General features: G+C 39.1%; 1 protein-coding gene across 1 annotated transcript; it reads right to left on the bottom strand.

The window, feature by feature from the left end:
- Positions 1 to 313: 313 nt before the first annotated feature.
- GRK7 (G protein-coupled receptor kinase 7) lies at positions 314 to 22,223 on the bottom strand. The gene is made up of 4 exons (XM_071437612.1): positions 19,538 to 22,223; positions 18,376 to 18,813; positions 6,350 to 6,621; positions 314 to 2,191 (listed from the first exon to the last, which is right to left on the bottom strand). The coding sequence occupies exons 1-4, from the start codon at positions 20,285 to 20,287 to the stop codon at positions 1,849 to 1,851; spliced, it is 1,803 nt and encodes a 600-aa protein (XP_071293713.1). The 5' UTR covers positions 20,288 to 22,223; the 3' UTR covers positions 314 to 1,848.
- Between the last annotated feature and the right edge of the window lie 635 nt (positions 22,224 to 22,858).

Genomic DNA, 22,858 nt, shown 5'->3' with positions numbered 1-22,858 from the left:
CTACAGGTGGGAGCAATGAGAAATAAAATCAATGGATGTCAATAGTGGAAGCACTCTTGTAAATCCATGCCAGGACAACATCACTCTTCTCTCAACCTCCTCTGCTTTTCACCATCTTTCAGGATCATCCTTCTCAATTAAAAAACCAGAATTCAGCTTATATTGTTTTAAATTATTTGACAGAAAGTCTCCATTCAAAAGGCAGACAATTTTGTACTCATAATTCATGAACAGAATTACCCACTAATCCTAAGTAAAACTGTTCTTGATTTTTCACTTCAATATTAAGTATATAAAGCACCGGAAAAGCAAATTTAAAAGGAAAAAAGAGCAATTCTTTTTCTATTCAGAATAACACAAAGTATTACTTAGCTGTGACTAAAACAGTTACAGTATTTAAAACTTAAGAGTTTGGGATGTGCTGTTAGGTTATAAATAAACACCAATGCTCTGTGCTCCACATGACAGACCTGAGTACAGAAGACATTGTATATACAGGTTTTCCTCCTCTGAAACAGACATGTGAGTCAATGCCAGTGTCTAGCCAAAAGAAGTCTTTGAGTTCAGTAGGAAGCTTGCTGTATGAAAAACAGAAAATGGGGCATTTGCAGCCTCCAGGACTCCAAGGAATGAAGTAGCTTCCACTTCCACTTTAGTCAATGGAAATTATGGTTGGATAGATGACAGTGACCAGCATGTGCAGGGTCAGTTTTAAAGCTGTGCAAAGAACAACTGCCTATTTTCTTATCACAGAAAATCAGCAGGAGGCATCTCATGAGTAATACACTTCACCAGTAGCAAGTATTCATAGCAATATTCCCAAGTAATTCAATTTAGGTTGACATAAAATTGAAAAATAAAAACACTTCAAAATTTGCATGAGAATCAATAAACATTTGAAGATAGTTTCAACTTGCATACATCACTTTTTCACCATTACATCACTTAACAGTATAATGTATTTTGTAACTTGAATTAAAATCTACATTACACTGAAATAAATGTATTGTAAAAATAAATTACAAATTGCTTTGCTCTATATGTAGCTTAATTTATCACCAAAATACAGAAAAAAGAAATCAGGAAATTTGATAAAAGTTTAAAATTGCCAAAAAAAGGTGTATTTACTTGTAAATATATTTTCTTTGCATATAGTATTATCACTTATAAGAATACACTTAATAATAATAAATAAATGCTTTATTCCATTAAATTGGTGCAATCTTATCTTCACTCCATTAAAATCACTTTTGCAAAGAGTTTGATCCTGTTGTTCTTATTTCCAAGTGATATGTAGAGCTTTCTTTATATCTTATGACAATTTGAACACATTACAATAAACCACCCAAAAACTGACAGAATTTAACAGACAGACTGGCTAGCCAGTAAGATTCCAAGTTTGACAGGGTATATGAGCTCCACTGGCCAAGAGTACCTGAAAATTAAAAAATCCTTCCTGAAAACTGTGGAATAAAGAGGAAATGTTAGTAGAAATAACAAGAAAAAAGAAAGAAAACCAATGAAACATTGTATTCAAAGCAGTAACAGTCATTTTCAAAAGCTTTTGCCTCTTCACTCTATCACTGCTTTCTGTATTTCCGAATTTCTATTCTAAGTTTCTTGGAGAAATATGGTTCTTCGTTTGATTCATATCCAATAACACATAAATATCTCCTTTCTTAGAGCAAAGGAAAATAATACAGTCTATTCAGCTGGTGGTCCTACAGAGCCTGTCAATGTCACATTACACTGGCTGGCTCTTCTCAAACAGGTGAACTGAGTTTCTGAAACAGAGTCAGAATATGGAAAGTTCTGAGGTGGCTTCTACTCTTTTTGGTAATGATATAATTACAACAACAAACAAACTCCTGACTTAGCTTCCCCTCCATTTGCATAACCTCCAGAAACGACTCTGTTGGGGTCGTTCAGTTCGTCAAACAGTCCCGTCTCGATGATTTCCTCCTGCCAGGGTATGGGGACAGCACCTGTCGCAAACTTTTTGAAGAACTTCTTGTCTTTGTCATCAAACTCAATTCCTCGTATTTCAGAGAAGTCAGCAATGTCTGCAACATCTTTGGCATAGACAACTGATGGATCTGGCACAAATGGAGGGTCAACAAGGTTTGCCTCTAACCTGTGGAAATTTATCGTTTTGAAGAAGCTGTGTTTTCTTGGGTCATCGTCTTCATTCCTGCAATAAAGCAAAAGTTTGTCCATCAGGGTGTTTTGCTCTCAGAGAGAACAGGGGTATCTGTGTTTTGTACAGGACAGTACTTTAGATATAAATATATATATATATATATATGTCATGCAACACAATTCCTTTTTTCCTAACCAAGGAATGCTGCATTGTACAACATAAGCCAAGCAGCTAAAAACATTCTGATGCCATTACTGCACCTCTCAGGGTAAATCAGCCCAGGCAGGAGTTGCAGGGCTGCATCTGGGACACCCCACCCAAAGCTACACTTCCACCAGAACTGAACCTACAGCAGGGAGGGGAGGGGGAGTATTGGATCTGCTATTCCACAAGGGAAGTTCAATGACTGGCTCTGTATCTATGGGATAAGAGTATCTGTACTAGAGGGTAAGAATATGTATTAAACTCTAGAATGGGGTATATTGGGTTAATACATCTATAGACTGACTCTGAGCAGCAATAGTCTGAATAGGAAGCTGGTGACAAATGACAATTCTCATTTTATCTTAATTCAAAGCATCTACACATTTATATCCTAAAACTCAGTTATGTCACTCAAATAAACAATCCCACTTACAGTGACAATGCATTCAAAGTAACTACTCTTATAAATTAAGAAAGATTTTTTTAGGCAAGAGATTCACAGATGATGACATTAACAAAAGTATGTGTGCCACTGTCACAAACATAATCCTTTATTAATATAGTTAAAACCCAATAATAAAAACAAGAAAGGACTAAATAATTGTAAATGCTTAAGTTAAATAAATATTACAAAAAACAACTGCAGACCTCAGGGAGAACTTCAGCTATAAAAGAACTAGTGAATTGTTTCACTGCAGACCTGTAGAGAGACTTGTAGGATATTTTCTGGTGATAAAAATCATCTGAGCCTCAAACGTGTGCTTGTTGAAACATGACCAAAGACCACAGCTTCTGAACCGTGCCTATAGTGTCAAGGCATGCAAAGTCTGAATTTGGAATTCTAGAGAAAGGAGGAGCAGAGAGGAGCCCTGTCTTTTCCCACCTATGCATTCTTTGTTTAACATATTTATGGACACACTGCTCTTGAAAACAGTAATATAGGAAAATCAAATTTGTCTGCGTTTTGGGCTCAGAAAATGGTACTTCCTAACACAGCTTTTTTCTTTTCCAACCTCCTTACAAAATCAAACTTAGTAAAGTGCAAGACCTCTTGTATTTCTAGACAACGTTCTATGAATAAAATGTAATGTAAACCTTTTGCAAGTGTTTTTATCTTTACAAATGTGCAGAAGCACCATACAGAAGCAGTAGATTTGTGTGATTATGGAAAAATCTTTATATTTTAAAATCTTAATTCCCATGCATGCAGAACAGCTCATCCACCTTGGCACCACTGCCTGTTCCTCATGCTGTCTGCTGTGCTTCTGGCCTGCCTTGGTGCTCCCTGGGCACAGCAGAGATGAAACCACCAGCTGCTCTTTTCAGCCCTTTGCTAGAAAATTGTTCCTTTGCACCTCTGCTGCTCAGTTCTTCTGAGCAAGCCACCACCAGCCACTACCCACTGTACACCACCATGAATAAGCAGGATGCCACAACCTGAAGAATGGTAGATGCTGCCATCCAGGCATGCTGGGAATGAGAAATATTATGTTTTCAACCCCAAAGCACCATATGAACAAAATTATGAATGTACAGATTAAGGATCTTGATTTCTGCATATCCATAGGCTTGCAAAATCATCTCCTACCATACCTAGCCAGTGATAACCAAGTACTTGAGAAGCCTGAAATAATTTATTTATATTCACTGTTAGCCTGACATGCATTTCAGCTGCTGTTCAAATTAACTGGTGTCCTGGGACACTGGTAAGCCAGGAGTGCTGACTGGGCAGAGGCACTCACAAAAATCTCCCTTTATTTTGCTTTTCCTCTCTGTAACATAAACCAAAAAGCACTAGAAACTGGTGGAGGCTGCAAAATGGATTGCTGCAGTGTTCCTTGTCCCGAAACCATAAAAAGTTAAAAAATGTAAAGCTACATGAATGCCATCTACTGGAACTGAGACATCTTCCAACTAGCTGGAGAGGAACTTGAGCTCATCCTCTGTGAACTGCATTTTGACATAACTTTAATAGAAGAGCAAATGAACTTGGTCAATTTTGTATTCTTCCATTAAAAAAAATTTAAAATCACTTTACAGGTTCAGGATTTAAGATATTAATCTCAAAAAGTTTGAGTGGAGGAAAGGGGTTACATCTTTCCTGAGTTAGCTAGTGAAATCACATCTTCAGTAGAAGAGCAGAGTGTTTTAAAAGGTCAGGTGTACAAAATAAAGCTGTCTTTGAGCAGCTTTAACTTATGCAACAGGCAGTGCTGTGGATAACCCAAGCTCTTGTTGTCCTTAGGAGAATTACAGTGCTAATCTTTACATAACACACAGCTGTCCTGAATAGTATCACTCTGTTTAAGAGGTTCATGCATGCTTTTATTCTGTATCATGCCCAGGGTATACATCCTATTTACCTCACCTTCTCCAAGTATGGCACATCAGAGGAAGGGTATCTTAAACAGCAGAAAATTAAAGATACTATGTGCATTAACCCTTCTGTGTGCATTTCTCATTTTGCTGAGAAGTTATGGAACAAAAAGCAGACAGAAAGACTGTAAATTATTCCCCTGGAAAAGGCAATGTGGTTACAGCAAGTCAATAGTCTGTAACTGGTTTTGTTTCAGACTTGTTGAATGAACTCAACCAAAGTCACTCACAATTTCTAAGTTTCATTTTCCCCTACTCTGAAATTTGTTTACTTCACAAATGCTGTATGTCCAAATGTCTGCAAAGTATGCTGACTTTAAGTTAGAGTGATCTGAATGTTTTTGTGTTAAATATACTTTTAAAGTAAGCTTTTAAAACATACTAAAACAATATAGATTTGGTATTAAACATACTCCATATGCTGAAAATAACTTTTTTCTGCTGCCTTGCACAGTTGCTGGGAAAATTCATCAGGCACAAGAGTAGCTGTCCTCATTTAGCAACAGAATATTAAGAATATGTGTAGTAATGATCTATTATCTTTCATTAGATTTAATTCCTTTAGAGAAATGTTTGCCTAACATTTTGAAAAACTGTTTCACGTTGCTATGAAATATAAATTTAGAACACTATCTCTGCTTTCTCAGTGAGATACTTTGTCTATTCCACCTTTAGACTGGAAAAGCACCTGATACATACATCTCTATTTACAGATTATTCAAATCATAGTATATTCTAAAGATAGATATTATTGGTTTCCTATTAATTTTTCACATTTTTATTATATTTCTTTAATTTGTGTATATTGCAAATGTAGATCTGCAATCTGTCTAAATAGAAATGCACTAAATTATTTATACACACACACAAGCACATATCAGAGGGATCAGAGCTATTACAAGTTAAATGTTACAAGGTTTAGCTTTGCAATTCTCTTCTTATTGAACAGTTCCTTCAAACTGCTAAGTCATAGACAAATCCACTAGTATTCATCAACCCAGAGCCACCTCAGAAGTGCCCAGAAATGTTTTGCTTTATAGGAATTTGTGCCAAATATTCTTTTTCTCCCTGGGATGAGTCAGGATGACCAGAACTTCTACAGCATTTTTTAAAAGCACTTGAGCAAAACAGAGGGGTTAAGGTCTCTTCAGTTAGAAGCCAATGATGCAGCCTTGCAAATTAGATATCTGCAGGGAAGAGAATCCACATTGCAGATCTGGATTTCTGCCCACATCATTCCAGTAAGCACTACAGCCTAATATCTGCATTCAGTCTGCACTAGCAGGGAGGCAGGTGCCCACTGGAATATCCTTTTATCTTTAGGAAAGAATGCATAAGAAAAACTCTTTTCACCCTTTCTCCCAAAACTATATAGAGTCTAACACAGAAAATAACAAGAAGGCAACTCCTATGAGTCATTTGGAGTGAGGATAGATGATCACACTATTACAACAATATTCCTTTTTTCCATATTATCTTCAATACTTTCCACCTCTTTCTTCCTAGAACTGAAAGGGAAAATTCATTACTCTGTAGCAAGTGAAGTTCTAAGCTATTTTGTGCAATGAGTGAAATAACTAGATTGTTTGCAGCTTTCATTTCCCTTGCACTGAGATTGAGAAGGCATACCTGCTTCCCAAACGCTCCTCTTTCTTCTTCGCCAAAAACAGCTTGCAAATATCCTTTGCTTCCTCTGTAAAGCTGGCATGTTCAAATTTCACCTCATCTTCCAGAGTTCTTCTTCTAACCTCATCCTTATTGACCTTTTCTTTGAAATCCTTGAATGGTGTTCTCCCAGCAACCATCTCATAAATAGTGCAGCCCATAGCAAACCAGTCCACGGGATAGCTGTAGTCCTCTTCCTTCAGGATTTCAGGAGCCATGTAGCCATTTGTCCCAGCCTATGGCAAACACACAAACAGATTCACTTTACAATGTCAAGAGTGAAATGCACACAGTTAAACAGACTAGTCTATAATTCCTCCAAAATATTAGTAATTCTACTGATATATTTTGTATCTAGAAACCCTGACCTTTTTTTTTAATCTAGAATTGGTAAGGTATAACTTTTTTAGGACATGGACCATATCTCTCTTTAAACACCTTGGCACATAAGATAACTGTCTTAAAGATGCTTTTCAAAGTTGAAATGTCAGTGCAATTTCTACCTAAAAGTGGTTTAATTTTAAATTCATGGCTAGCTTGCTTTCTTCCTCCATTTTATTTTTTTTCATTGAAGATATTCTTAGTTTTGTTGTGTAAACACAAGTAGCAATCCACTTGATAAGATTTTAATAAATACAAAACCCAGGCAAAACAGTCACTGATTGCCACTCTGTGCAATGGTTATGTAATTGGTCCAACACAGGGCTCTGCTGCCAGTGAGAAGATTCTCATCAAGCCAGTAGCTGAGTTGCAATGAGGAAGTTCTCAGCTTCCTCCCTCTTGGTTTCTGGATAAATGTTCTACCACCAAGGGCCAAGGAAAATTCTTAAAAACCACTCTAAGAGTAAGCGTAGGAAAATTATAATTAATAAATTACACACATTTAAGTGAAGGAACAAGTTCATACTTCCCAACTAAAAAAAGATGCCTGAATAAAGACTATTCATAGCACAAACAGCCCCTTCTCTGAGAGAAGAAATGGCCACTCTTTGAGAGGGACATGTGCCTGCTTTCTTCCCAGCCAGCCCTGCCACCTTCCTTGGGGGACAGGCTCCAGGGTCTGAAATAGCTCCTGCTGCCTCTGGCCCCAGGGAGCTGATTCACCTGGCAGGGAAGTGGGGGGGATCAGCTCTCTCTGCTCTCTGCTGCACTGTTACATGGCTGAAGATGTGCCATTTCAATCACAACATCAATCACAGCATTTCCTCAGCTGAACTCACGTTTAATGCTGTGTCTCATGCTCTATATGATGTATTTACCAGATGCAGCTAACAGTGATAATCACGCCAGAATTTGCTTGAACCTCTCATATAGTTTTTAAATACTGGGATTGATGTATTACCAGTATAACAATTTAAAATAAATAACTGTGTCTATGCAAAATCCCATTAAAGCTTACTCAAGATGGTCATTATTACTGCTATCAGAATACAATCAGTGACAGAGATTCACTCCAAAGCAAAACAGTTAGAAAAAGGTAAAGCTAAGCTCATTTGGACAAATTGTATTTATAAAAAGTACAGCTCAACAGATGAATTTTATTTTATGGGGTTGGATAACCCCTCTGATTTTTGCAAATTTAGGCACAGTACTTCCAAGTCAGGTCTCCCCATAAACTTCAGCTTGTGTCACTACACATTATGACATATAATGTCTCTACTGTAAACAATGTGTGCAAGAGGGAACATCTTAGAATCAATTAAAACATAAGCCTAAGAGACAGAAAATTAAATCCACTTTATTTTCTCTTCTTGTAGTTTGGGGTTTTGTTTTGCTTTTAAGGATATAGAGCAAAATCCTCCATATGACTGAAAAACAGAAATGAGATGAGAAGAACAAAAGTATCAGTCAGGTTGAAAGCAAAAGGAAAGGTTAAAATTGAACATTTGCCTCTCTCACTAAAGCCGCAGAAGTACAGAGGAGCAGCACAGCTGCTGGCATCATCCCACAGGCAATTTGCACTGCTTACAATGGGTTTCTCTAACTAAAATATTGAGAGATACCCTGACAGTACTACATTTTTAGGTATGATTGCTGCTCTGTTCAGAGAAGGGGACAAATGCTCAAACACAGACCACAGACCCCAGATCCATCTGGCCTCAGAAAACCTAGAAGGGAGAGGAGAGGTTGAAAGTAGTAGAGAAATTTTGATCCAAACGCTTGCACACAGAGCTCACTGTGGATTAGTAAACACAGCTCTAAATAGGTTTCTGGAACTCTTTTTTCTTTGTTTTTTTTTTTCTCCTTCTGGGAAGCAATAAACATTCTTATTTTTACTGAGATGAAGCTGGGGCACTAATGCCTTGAAGAACTATTGAGTCATATTATTATCAAAATGTGCCCTGACAGCACAATATGGTCATTTTGATAAGAGATTACTTTGCTGCAACTTAGCATCATCACTCAGAACCTGGATACATCTGACATGGAAAAGTCAGAAATCTACTGTCACAGATGTGTCTCAAGGCAGCTCCTTTCAGACTGTCTCTTTCCTTCCACTTGCATTTTCTCTTCCACAGCTGTTTTTTTCAAAAGAAGTAATTGCCAAGTAAGTTCAGTCTGTTCCATGGGCATTTTCAACAGAGCCTCCAGCAGGACACCCCATCTGGAAGAACACCCTGCTTTGACATGGTGCTTGTGTTTCTCAAGAACAGAGGAAGCAAGGCCATCACCACAGACCACAAAGACAGCACAACCACAACTTAACAGAAAACAGAATGGACCAACAAGAGCCTCCCTTCAGGCTAAAGTGACAGGCTGTGGGTGAGCTTAAATGTAAACAAGAACCAAACTTCCACACTCTAAATTAGTAGCTCTGGAATCTTGAGCTGTTACTGGGCTGATCCAGCTCCATCTGAGGAAGTCTAGAAACATATCATTCCTCTGATATGCCAAACCATTTCAATTCAGAATTTAATGAGCTGGTTTTTTCATAGAATATCATCCAAACTTGGATCTAAAACCAACACTCTCCCAACCCTGAAGCTGTCCTTCTATTCACAATGAAGGAATGGGCTAAGAAGCAGGAATCCAAACCGGATCTTATAAGATTTGAGATTTTTAAACCACACTAAAACATGACAATTTTATAGCAGAAGCAAACACATTTCACAAGTGAACATTTCACAAGTGAACAGGGATTTTTAAGGGGGAAGAAAAACAATAAGGAATGAGAAATACATAAAACTCTATTCTTAACGAAACAGGAATTTGAAGACAGGAAGAAAAGAGCTTAAATTTTAGTCTTTTCCACCTATTTCTCTACATATGTAGTTTTGGCAAAATGATTTGCGAAGAAAGATGCTAAAGCCTTTAGCATTTGCCGTATTAGAGAACACAAAAAAGGAATTATTCAGCACCTGGAAGAACATAGATCCTTCAAATGAAGATTTATTTCTATCTTTGGAGAGTAGGCAGCATTAGAGGGAAGGTAATACCTAACATCCTTACACTAATCATTATGGAGAACAAGATGTAAAAATCAGATCATCTTTCCAGGAACAGAGATCCCAGGGCAACAGGAAAGGCAGCCTCAGTAACCTCAGGAGAGGTTTATCTGAGGAGGTAAAACTGAAGTTTTGTGAAGGGAGTTATTAAACTGTACAACTCTCACTAGCAGTGAAATCTGAGCAACAAAAACAATATATTAGGTGGAAAACTTATCCACTGATTCCAGAAGCAAAAGTGAATGAAAGTGAATTACTCTTGGCAGGTGTGGAGTAAATAAGTATACTGTAAACTATATTCTACTGCAAAAATGAAAAAAAAAAAAGAACAGAAAGCAAAGAAATTAAAAACTACCACAAAAGAGAAATGCATTATTTTTTGAAGGGGTCTATTTCCCACGGGCTGGTATTGAGTATTTAATTCAGTTAGAATTATCTGGCCATGCCTCAGAACGGCTATCTCCAAGTATGGGATACTGGTATGTCTATCATACAAAAAGTCAGTAGGTTTGTATAATTTTGCAGATGTTTTCATTCTGTACAATTGATAAGTGAATTCAGAAGCTGTATATTAAACAAAACCCACTTTTTCTTACTAGATCTTACTTTATGTGCACAAATTTCACTCTTTTAATGGAAACAGAGGAAATTAAAAACCCATACTCAAAGTTAATTCCTTTATTGTCAACTCTACACTATTAGGATATTCACTGGGTTTTGACTGAGACCAAGCACATTATTCTCTTCCTAGTAACACAAGGAACCATTTGAATATATGTGTTAACTAATCAAGTGATCTGACAGAGACTCAAACACATGATATTACACCCTCACTAACCTGGAAACATCTAATAAAAATATCACAAAGACAAAGACTGTTATCCCAACTTTTTACTGAAGACAGAATTCTTATGCCATTGTAGAGACACAGAACTTTTAAAAGCCTAGTCAATACAACACTAGCTATTTTTTGCTTGCACTCCATCTAATATTGCCTTTTGTGATAAGCAGGACAGTTTACTTGCATATGCTGCCTGAATTATAAAAAGAGTCAATAAATTTAAGTCAATTAAATTTTAATTGATTTGCTTTTGAAAAAGGTTCACAGATCTACTTTCCCTTTATTTCACTACCTTGAGAACAACCCAGACAATTTTTCAGTAATCCTTTAAAATGTAATGAGCAAATGCTGCCCTTGGCTACATTAGCAAAAAAGTTCCGTTGAGTGGAATTATTGCTTTGAGAGTGATTTGACAGGGCATAGTAGAAATGACTCATCTGAAAGTATACAAATGTTTCTTTTGTGAAATGCGATCCTGCATAAATTTTTCAAAGGTCACATAATTATAATCTTTTAGTCATTCAAGATGTGATGCTGAGAAGCACTAAGTGCACTCAGACCCCAGTGCAGTGCAGGGGCGCCTGGCACAGCAGAGCTCGGAGCAGAACCAGGCCCGCAGTGCAGCAGCTCCCACGCCCCTCTGACAGGGGACAGCCCCTTGCACAGTGCCCTGTGCCAGCTTCCAGCAGGTGCAGGCAGCAAACACACAACTCTGGAGCTTTCAGCAGCACAGAAACAGGCAAATGGGGAGAAATGGGATTTAGGATTTAGATCTTGCTACCTTTTCCCACAGATCTCTGCAAAACAAACTCAATTGATATAACAAACCAAACAGTAAAGCAAATCAGAATGTCTATCTTTTGTTTGCCATGGCACAAGAACTGTTGAACAGAGGAAAAAAAACAAGCTGAGTTTAGCTCTATCAGCTGTTTCCTGGGGCTCGGTCCTTCCTTCCTCCAAGGGGTGCCACTGCCTGCTTTGTTCTCTTGTCCAGCTGTTCCTCCACTCCTTCAGCAATGGCCTTAATAGACCCTGCAGGAATGCAGGAACAGACCACAGAAATCTCTTCCCTGCACACAAGCTAACAGGCCCTAGATTCACACTGATCTGCCTCTGTCACTCACTTCACCACGTTAATTCTTCTCCCAAGTCACTGTGAGGAGGAACAGAGCGTAATTTAAATGAGTTACACAGAACTGCAGTTCCTCCAGTTTCTCACCACATGTTCACACAATAACAAGAAACTAGCTGACCCAATTAATAGGCAACTATTTTTTTTTTAAAGAAGATAAAATTAAATCTAAATAGGGCAAAAGGCACTCGGGAAAGTGACACAGAATAAAGATCCTTATGCAGATTGTTAATGCTTAGTAGAAGGAGGGATCTTTTGGTGGGATGGCCCATCATGAATTGTTGGGCTACTGATTCAGGAGAACACAAGGAGGACTCTTCAGAGTAGCAGGAGAAGACAATGAAAAAGACAGCATTGGAGCTTAGGAGCTCCAATCCCATGTTTGATCTTGAATCTTACATAAGCATATGAATCCCACATGCTTATGTAAGATTCAAGATCAAACTTTTTTTTGATTTTCACATAAGAAGATAATTTTCATAGGGAAAGTTGTGTGCTTTAAAAAAAGCCCCCACAGGCAAAAGCACAAAAGGTACAAACCAGATTTTTGCTACATTAGAAAAAAAAAGAAAAAATGGCCCTGGGTTCAAAGTCACTAACTGGAATAGTAAAAAAATCCAGCATTGGTTTTTAATCTTTTAAGTTTGGTCATCAGTAATCACTGAAATGAAGGAAGTTGCACAACAAAAGAGAAAGCCATTCTGTGCAGGAGGGACTCCTCCCTGTGTGCTCCTCCTTGGGAAGAGAAATAGACACAGGTACAACATGGTTTCAGCTTAGATTCCTGCTGTATGGAAGTCAAAGGGCTTGACAAAGGACAATCCAGTAACTTTGGATTCTAGAGCAGCTCCCCACCTTCTTCTTGCACGGTCACACGTAAAGCTTTGCTTTAGATCCCGACTGGAGAGAGAACCTGCTGACACTCCCGCCTCAGTAATGTGTCATCAGAAGACATGAGAAGGCATTCACAGACAGGGAAGCAGTCAGACATTATAGGATGGAGCATTTAGGACAAACAAAACACTTGGCCAATCCCCACTTTGCTACAACCTCCCATCAGGGAGTTGTAAAAAACAGTGAGGTCCCCCTGAGCCTCCTCTCTGCAGTTCCCTCAGCTGCTCCTCACCAGATTCGTGCTCCAGACCCTTGCCAGCTCCACTGCCTGTCTCTGGACACACTCCAGCACCTCAGTGTCTTTCAGGTAGTGAGAAGCCCAAAAGTGAATACAGGATTCAAGGTGCAGCCTCACCAGTGCCGAGCACGGGGAACAGTCACTGCCCGGTCCCGCTGGCCACAGGCCAGGATGTCACTGACCACTGCCCACCTGGGCATACACTGGCTCATGTTTAGCCAGCTGTTCACCAACACCCCTCTCTCCCCACCGGGCAGCTTTCCAGCCACTCTTCCCCAAGCCTGTAGGCTGCAGGGGGTTGCTGTGACCCAGGTGCAGGATGTGCTGCTTTGCCTCACTGAACCTTGTGGAAGTGCCATCAGCCCATCACCCCAGCCTGTCCAGATCCCCCTGCAGAGCCTTCCTGCCCTCCAGCAGATCCACATTCCCACCCAACTTGGTGCTGTCTGCAAACTCCTGACAGTGCACTTGCTCTCCTTGTCCAGATCATCAGTGAAGACATAAAGCAGGGCTGGTGCCAGGACTGAGCTCTGGGGAGCCCCACCAGTGAGCAGGTGCCAGCTGGATGTAATTCCATTCCCCGCCTGTCTCTGGGTCCGGCCATCCAGCCCATTTTCACCCAGCAAAGAGAGCACCTGTGCAAGCCAGGAGCAGCCACGCTCTGCAGGAGATGCTGGAGCAAACAGTGACACAGGCTTTACTACTCCAGACAGACACATCCACAGCCACCTCCTCATCCATAGAGCAGGTCACCCTGTCATGGCAGGAGATGAGGCTGCTCAAGCAGGACCTGCCTTTCCTAAACCTACGCTGGCAGGGTGTGATCCCCTGGCTGTCCTGTATGTGCTGCATGCCCACACTCAGGATGATTTACTCCAGGATCTTCTCTGGTACAAGGCCAGTCTGACAGGCTGGTAGTTTCCTGGATGCTCCTTCAGCCCTTTGTGTGGACAGGCATCACATTTGCTAAATCCAGCCAACTGGGACTTCCTTGGTTCTCTGGGACTGCTGGGGAAGTCATGATGGGAAGTGACTGGTGAGCACTTCTGCCTGCTCCCTCGGGACCCTGCGTGGATCCCAACTGGACCCACAGACTCTGGGGGTAAGGCTGAGTTCTGTAAAGTACATTTCAGGGATTAAAAAAATCTGAAACACCTGGCATGACAACACACCTCATAACAACTGTGACTATCAACATTTTTAAGAACAGAGTTCTGCTATTAAAAACATCATCAATTTTACATGTCACACTTCAAAATGTATAAGAGAAACAGCTGCAAGTTCCTCTAATTCTGAGCAAATGAAGAGCTGTCATTTTTCAAAGAGCAAAGGAAGAAGAAATTTTTACAGAATCTTATCCAATAAGAATGCCATGTGATAGTGAACAAAGGTCAACTGTAGAATAGCTTGCTGAGTTATTTTTTATTTCACAAGTCTAAACCCTCCTCCTGCTTTTCAGCTGCCTGGAAATTAAACTGTTAGTTTCAGGAACATCTAAATAGATTTCCTTGTGTTTTCCTAAGAAATAGAATCTTATAATAAACAAACATACAGGAGGGCAAAAGGACATTTTGAGTAAGATTTTAACCAAAACAAGTTTTTCCTATAAAAATATTATGATGTCCTTCAAATTTATAAAACATAGCACAGGAAAACTGCGAAGAAGCCCGAAACCTCTGAAGATATGAATGCACTTTTATAAATACTACAAAAATATGTTTATGTTATTTTTCACAGTTATTATGTCAATATTTAAGCTCTCTGGCTCGCACATGCATCTGCACAAAAGTTCTTCACAATTTACATGCAACAGTTGCTTTTCACAAAAGCCATACCCAGTAAGGGCAGAAAATTCCTCCCTAAATAAACAGCAAATACACACTGACTTCTGGAAAAATGGAATTAACTGGGGATGGAAGCTCCTCATTTCATATGCAAAAAACCCCTAGTGCTAGAATCAATCTAGAACATGACAGACAGAACACTTTGCCTGTGTAAAAGCCATCTTTGCAGGCTCTCAGTTTCTCCTTGTTGTCTCTTTCAATTATGTAAGACAGAGAAAATAAAAATATTTAAAAAGCCATAATTTTAAGATACAAACTAGTTCCTGCAGGATCTGATCAACACATCAGATCAGATGCAACAGGCACATGTATAGGAAGTCATAATGACATTTAAAATCCTGAATAGTTTTATTACCACTGGAGTTTGTTTCTGTTTCTAGCAATGTCAGTAAGAGCTCTGCCTGACTAAATGTGCACAGCCACATTTCCTGGTAGATTGCACAGGTGCATGTAGCTATCATGAGAGGATCCCTTACAATCCGTGTATGTTTAAGGAAGGAAAATTACATTGTAAGTAGCTTTAAAATGTTTTCTACTTTTATTTTCAAGACTGTTATTATTCAAACTTGTGTATTTTAATTTTTTCCTGTGATTTCTTCTTTCTAGGGGCAACTGACACTTCACAAAGTCAAATCAGCAACTTAGTAAAATTAAATTATTACTGTATCAATTACTTACAACTACAGTATAAGTTTGAAGTACATTCACACAGAAAGCTGGATGTTTCTCCTTGCTGCTTTAGCAATTGAAAAGAGAGGGAGGAAACTAAGGCTAGGTATCCAACTCTTTCAAGATCTTTGTAAGGAGCACTGTTTCTGAAAGCAAGGTATTTTTGTTTTTAATAGTTATGACCAATTGGCATGGAGCACACAGGTGCCTTCAAAAGGAGTGTATGTAACAGCAGTACTTAAAGGATATCAAGGCTACTTCTCCAATTACATAAGTATGAATCATCAGTTGCACAATGCTTTTCTGAAGCATAAACACACTTTATTTTTTATTAAGACCATGTTGAAGTTATCCATCTAAAATTCAAAAACCTTTCTACCCACAAAGAACACTTTTTTGGCTGATGAACAGTACATAAACATTATAATTTTGTAGAAACCCTCAATGAAAACTTGGAAAATGTCTAAAACAGGAACTCATTAACAAGCTTATTACTTGTGCCATGTGATAACATAATCACCTAATAAGATTTACAAAAGGGATTAATGGATCCTCCAGCTGATGTATGGGTGATGTGCATTTATTCATACATGACAAGACAGGATTTTTTTTCTGCTTTGAAAGCAGAACAAATTTAATCTTTAACGGTTTATACAGCTATGAGAGTGCAGAAAACTTTCAGAATTCATCAAAATAGTGTATTTTTTGCAATCTTTAATGAAATAAATGCACAGATAAATCCATATATTATATACTATAGATCAGTAGCAATATCCCTTAATTAGTGACTGAAAATTGTAAACTTTAAATTGTCAGTTCAAACCATCATCCAAAATCTAGAAACAGCTTTATGATATTAGGCACTTAGATACCAGTACAATACAGATTTGGCCTGGAAGGAATATATATTCTGCTTTAGCTTATAAAAATGCCCTTACAAAACTGTGTCCACAAAATGGTGCAAGTGATTAAATTTCATTGGGTAAACCTGTCTTGGAGCCATACATTCTTTGGGTGAAAAATGAAAATGTGATATGTATAGGTTTGGTTAAGTGATAACAATTTGGCAGTCATACTCAAACAGCATGTTATGATGTAATTTTTCAGATAATTTTAAGTCAGAATGTAACTACAATTAGTAAACAAAAATTAATTTAACAGTACCATTTTTCTTTTATTACAGGAGTACATGGTGAAGCTTAATGTAAGTTTTGTAAATGTGTTCTTTGGCCTTCCTGTGTATGACATGAGTATAAATAATAATAATATCCATCTCTCATACAGCAAAATGCAAAAAAAAAGGGAATTATTAATTTAACTCATTTACAGTTATGATGCACACACACACAAAAAATCTTCTTCCTTCTCCTATTTCAATATAATGTATGAATAAAACTGCCTTTAACTGAAATTCCCTACAAAACATTACAATCATGTAGCACATTATTAATTGCAGGTTTTGCTCTAATAAAAGCAACCATATAAAAGCTTCTAAAAACAACAAAAGAAAAGGCACTACAATTTGATGGCTGTCATAGAAGGAAGAACCACCACCTTGTCCAATATTGCTTTGAGATTCTACCCTAATACCAAGAGAAGTGGTTACATATTGCTAAATACACTCTTTAATTTTGAGGTTTTTTCCTTCTGCCAAACCCCAGGTATTTACAAGTATGAAAAATTGCTCTTTGACAAAACAATTTGTTCTGATCTCAGTAACTGCATGCCTCTTGCAAAGCCCAATCACGTTTATACCTTTGGGTTCACTGATGCAAATGCCATCTTTACAAACAAAACAACATTCTCATTTCACATAAGCTCTACTGAAAAACCTGCCTTAGCTTCCACAGAAGCTGTATTTTTGTATCCAAAACACCATGCAGTTTAATTTTAAAATTATTTACTATTTATACATACAGCAATTTCTACATTTTCTTTCGACCAGAACTGAAACCACTCACAGTACAAACTTCTTCAATTGCCAGGGAAAGAAAAGATCCTTCAAAATTACTGAATTTAACAACATCAAAAGATGTGTGCTCAAACATGATGTAGAAGGCCATCAGTGGGTCCTCTCTTCTACTGAATTTCTAATGTGAACTTGGGGAGTTTAACATAGACCAGTTTATAACGTGGCTTCCATTTCTTAATTTTCCTTGTGTATTTCAAACACATTCTCTCATTATACACATCTTTAAGCTCCAGATACCTTGAGAGAAATATGTCTTTTTCACAATTAAGCTATCTGAATACATATTTCTTGTGTAAATCTCCTGACATTATTACATATCCAGGTTAGTTTGGGATGACCAGAGACACAGCTGAAGTGCTGCACAATCTAATTCACACAAAATCTATTTGGTCATCCATGTTTTTCTTCCTACACATGTAGACATGCACGGACATTTACAAACTGTCAAGTCTGCTAACTGTTTCAGGAATTAATTTGGGGGGGGGGGAAGGAAGGCTGGAAATAACTTGCACTGCCACACATACCTGCAATAAAATCAGTAGCATCACTTAAGAGTAATGTGTAAGAAACTATATTCTCCTAGAAGCAAAAGCAGAATACAGAGGAGCCAGATCTTTGACTGCTGCTCATTAAACAATTGATTAAAGCCCTGACTATGCAGTATTCCATAAGGCACAAAGCATCTGCCTCTCTAAAGTCATTGGTTCAAGAACTTAAAGAGAAAAAGGTCAAATAGATTCTACTGTTTCTGTGCAAAAGAAATTATTTTACCACATGCAGCAGCTAAAGAGTTAATAAACCAAATCTTCTTAGGACCTGTCTCTCAGAATGAAATTACTACATTTGGTCTTCAGCATAGAATCAGTTCCGGGGAATTAAGTCTTGGTCTCATAAGGCATTAGAAATAGAATGGCTGCACTTCACACTGCCAATGTTTTAAGAATCTGTACTCACCCTCTGGGTGATGCTCTTTCCCTCTTTGACTTGCACTGCCAATCCAAGATCAGACAGTCTGCAATTCCCATTATCATCCAGGAGGACATTCTCTGGTTTCATATCCCGGTACACAATTTTGATGGAATGGAGATGCAGAATCCCACAGGTGATCTGAGCTGAGTAAAAGATGATCCTTTTCATTTCCAAACCCCTTTCTCCCACATTGTAGATGTGATACTTCAGATCCCCTCCATTCATGAGGCTCATAACAAGACACAGATGGGTTTTGGTCTCATAGGCGTAAGCTAGTGTGACTATGAAAGGGCTGTTGACCTTCTCCAGGATCTCTTTCTCCAGCAGTGCCATCTTCTCTCCACTTTTCTTTTTCAACCTTTTTTTATCCAGTTTCTTGCAGGCATACATCTTGCCAGTATTTTTGACCTGGATGGCACAAACCTAGAGAAGATGCACATGGAAAGGTAATGAAGGAATTTTACACAGAGAGTGGAATATTAAGGGTAGTGACAGGCAGGAACTGGGGAATCACTGATGCCCATCAGTAGCTGCTGATGCTAACTTCTATGAAGAATATATTAGCACAGAAAACAAGAAAAAACAAGTGCACAATCAGTTCTGTTCTGGACCAGTAGTTTATCGTGGCCCTGAGGCAAAGTTCTTGAGGATGCCACTAGTAGGCATGTATTAGCAAATAAAAGGAACAAGAACAAAAATCTGTAACCATGAGAATAAGCAGCATATACAGATTGCATCTGTACAGTTAAACTCTCTTGACTCTCAAAAAATTTCCATACTGTAGTTTGGGAACAGATCCTGATGTGTGCTTTTCCCTAAACTGCAGCTAGGAATTATCTGGGAGCGTGTGAGATAGCACAGGCTAAGATGATGTCAAGGAGCAGACTTAGTTCACTACATGAACATTCATGCAAGTTTTTGTAAAGAAGCCTGCTTTTTTAACTAGCATAGATACAGAATATAAAAATGTTAAAGTAGCTTTTTACTAACAAGTGCCTCTATCACAATATAAATAACCCAGCCTGATTTCTGGAAAAGGGGCGATCTGAAGGGGCACATTTTACAAATCTTCATAGAGTGGCTCTTTGCAAACCCACCTGCTAGTCTTGAAAGGGGAGAGATGACTCACATCCTTAAAAACTCTTACCTCTCCAAAGCCACCTTTGCCCAGCACTCGGAACTCAGAGAAGTATTTATCAGTGACTGGTTGCTTCTCAAACACTTTCCATTGGATGAATTTGTCATAGAAGGGGCTGTTCTGGAAGTCCTGGAAAGGCTTGTCTTTAAAGAAGACTTTGGTTTCCTCCTTGGCCAGCTGCACGATGTTCTCATAGTCTTTTGCAGTAGCTGCTTTGCATTTGCTGACCAAGTCAGAGCTCATGAAAGACAGATAGTTTTTGGCGCCTTCCTTAAGAAAATTGGTGACAATATTCTCCATGCTACTGCTCTTGAGATTGTCCTCTGCCAACTCCCAGCTTGACACCTCATCCAGGAAGTCCCTAGCTACCAAATATTCTGGCACTGTCTCTAAGAAGTCTCTGAAGAATTTCTTGCCAATGGGCTGCTGCTCACAGATGCTGTCATAATCACCAGCAACGGACTCTCTATGCTCTTTGCAGTCCTCAATCTTGGGCAATGAGAGGCTCTTACGCCTCTTTTGCATTTCCTTGGTGTCTCCTTCTCCACTCTTCCTTGCCTGGAGGTAGGCAGTGTTGGCAATCAGGTTGTCGAGCCCCCCCATGTCACACATCTTGGCAAGCCCTTGGGGTGGCAGAGCCTGGTTCAGACAAAAGGAGTAACTGGCCCAAGAGCTGTGCTGTAGCTGCACTGCACTTCTCCCTGCTAGTGGTGTGTGAGGGCTTCTGAAAAACACCAGGGAAACTAACTGCTTTTGCATTAAATACCTCTCAAGGATTTTCACTAAGTACCTTTAGGTACAGGCACCATTTGTGGAAAGTGACTGGTAAGAGGTTTCTCTGTAAGAAGCTTTGAGTTTGCTATGAATAGCTGAGGGATGACACCCCAGGCAAACCTTCCCACTGGCAGTACCAAATGCACGTGGTTCAGCTGGTGTTTTTCAGAATGGGCCCTGATAACCTTTCAAAGTGCCAAGATTTCCTCTGCATGCACCGTCCCTGGCTGCTGGGAACATGCAGAGATTCATGGCTGCAATACATGCACTCTCTCCAACTCAGGGGCACTTTGGCCACAGGCAGCAGGACAGGCCTGGATCTCTCCCGGTCGACATCAACCACCAGCAGACTAACAACTGGTTTTATGAAAAGCTTTTATCACAAATCTGCCATGCCTAAAAGACCTTGACATAAATGAACCACACAATTCAGTGCTTTGAGCATTCACACCTCCAAAGCTCAAGTTGTATTCAACATCAGTGACTGAGCCCCACAGACAGTTCATGCAAGCCCTGCTGCCTCGCATGGCTCTGTCTGAGCAGATTACATGCAGAGGCTAAGAACTGCCACTGCTCTAAAAATAATGATCCTTATATATGAAACAACATGGCTCTGACTTCATCTCCTACCCACAGAAAAAAGAAAAACACTTCAAATGAACAGCCAAATCTTGCCAAGACACTTCCATATGTTGTTTTGGCCTCAGTTTATTTTCCCTGCTGAGCTTTATGACAGAAAGTGGTTGGATAAGAAGGTGGCAACAACATATAGCTGAGGTGACATCAACAAAGGGACAAAGCTGATTATAATCAAGTGAAGGCAAATTCCACCTGCACTTGCTGGCTGCCTACCAGGAGGCATTTTTTTCCCTTCAAAAGAATAAAAATTATGTGTGGCACTTACTAGGCTAAGCTTCCTTCTGCTATGGGGTCAGGTGGTTTGGGTGTTAAAACTTTCCTTAAATATAAGGAAAGTATTATGAGAACAAGAAAAGAAGTAACACTGGGGTCAAGCTGTGCTCTTGAGGTCAAGGTCAAGTGTCTTTTTCCTTTTTTCACAATCTTAAAGCAAGCTGAAGAGCTGAATCACAAAAACCAAACATCAAGAGTAATAACAGGCACCTTTCAGACTCCCTATAATAAGTGTTAAGCCCTTCTTGGCTGCTTTTTGCCACTCTACAACCATGCAGTGTTTTGTTTTTACATGCTTAATCCTGTCCACACTGGATCCATTTGACATAAAACTCCTGCTTGCACTCTACAGAATTCCTGTGGAGGTGTGTTTTTCTAGGAGTGATGGAGAGGGCCATCCACTGCAAGCTGCTGTGTGTGCATGAGAACAGGGGGAATTGCAAGGAGACACCTGAAAGCCTGGCCAGTTCTGCCCAGGGTGGGAGGTTACATAAAGGGCTCAACAGAGCAGCCACAGCGTGGGCAACACTGCAAGGAGCCAACGGGAGAAATGGGGAATTCTGCTGCTGGCTGTCCTGAAAATGGGGCCTGCAGCAACACATTCCTGTAATACCCTGGGTAGAGAAAGGCATGAAAGGAGGTAACAAAGCTTTAATTTCAGCTTTTTTTTTTAAATAAAGCTTTTAATTTCCTAAAATTCAGTAGAGTCTTTTTTATGTTTGGCCAGAATATCCACCACAGCTCAAAGAGCAGCAGGACAAATAGCTGGTAGCTGGGGCCCTAAGGCTGAACTCAAGCTCACTTCAGCTATTGGTATACTCATGCCTAAGCAAATCAAGACAATTCCTAATGTTTATGGCACCTGCATAAGACAGACACATTTACAGCTCCAAAGACCATTCTATTCAATTAATTAGAATCTTTGCCAGTTTCTATGGAACATAAATTTTCCCTAAAATAACATAACTTCATTAAAAGCAAAATCAAACAATATGATCATTCAACATATACTCCTTACTCCAGTCACTTTTGAGATTTGCTTGCTGACTTATCCAAATCTGCTCAGCGTTTATTAAACACTGGAGAAAAGCAGATCAGCATTAATCTATTAGTTGACAACGGCTATTTAAGGTAGTGTTACCCGCTCATAAAACAGCATGTTTGGGTGAGAAGCAAAAATGATTTATTTTCCATTACAAGAGGTGAACAATTGCAGAACTGAACACAGGGATGTACTGGGACGTACTAACAACCATGCTAATCAGCCATACCAGGGTGTGCTTTGGAGAAGTTCTCTGGTGGAGAGCTCATAGAAAGACTGGGACTTAGGCTAATCACTAAATCACAGAGAAAATATGCAGGACTTAAAATTCATTACCTTATGTTCTGGATGAACCTCAATTACTGGTCAACAAGATACTTATAATATGCAAATAGATACACAAAAATATCAGTTGCTTTGATTTCAACATTAACTTTCCTACTACCTCATTTGTGTCAACAGCCCTTTGAGCTGACACTTAGAAAAACTCTTCCACAACTGTAATTCGCAGCTACTCTTGCCATGCACGTGACATCAGCTAAAAGCAGGGTTTGGTACTTTCCACATTCACCTATAAAGCAAAGAAAAATGAATCAAGTCCT

Source organism: Agelaius tricolor, unplaced genomic scaffold, assembly GCF_023055355.1.
Source record: "Agelaius tricolor isolate 1412-34295 unplaced genomic scaffold, bAgeTri1.0.p SCAF_12, whole genome shotgun sequence".
Taxonomy (NCBI): domain Eukaryota; kingdom Metazoa; phylum Chordata; class Aves; order Passeriformes; family Icteridae; genus Agelaius; species Agelaius tricolor.
The sequence above is the reverse complement of the archived record's forward strand: the minus strand, read 5'-3'. Positions and strand labels throughout refer to the sequence as shown.

What these genes read in the sequence shown, in the direction of transcription:
- GRK7 (XM_071437612.1), bottom strand. Translation starts at nt 20,287, where the DNA reads ATGCAAAAGCAGTTAGTTTCCCTGGTGTTTTTCAGAAGCCCTCACACA. An exon ending in GAAAGAGCATCACCCAGAGG is followed by an intron (nt 6,622 to 18,375) that starts GTGAGTACAGAT and finishes TGTTTGCCATAG; the next exon opens with GCTGGGACAAATGGCTACAT. An exon ending in GAGGAGCGTTTGGGAAGCAG is followed by an intron (nt 2,192 to 6,349) that starts GTATGCCTTCTC and finishes GCTTTATTGCAG; the next exon opens with GAATGAAGACGATGACCCAA.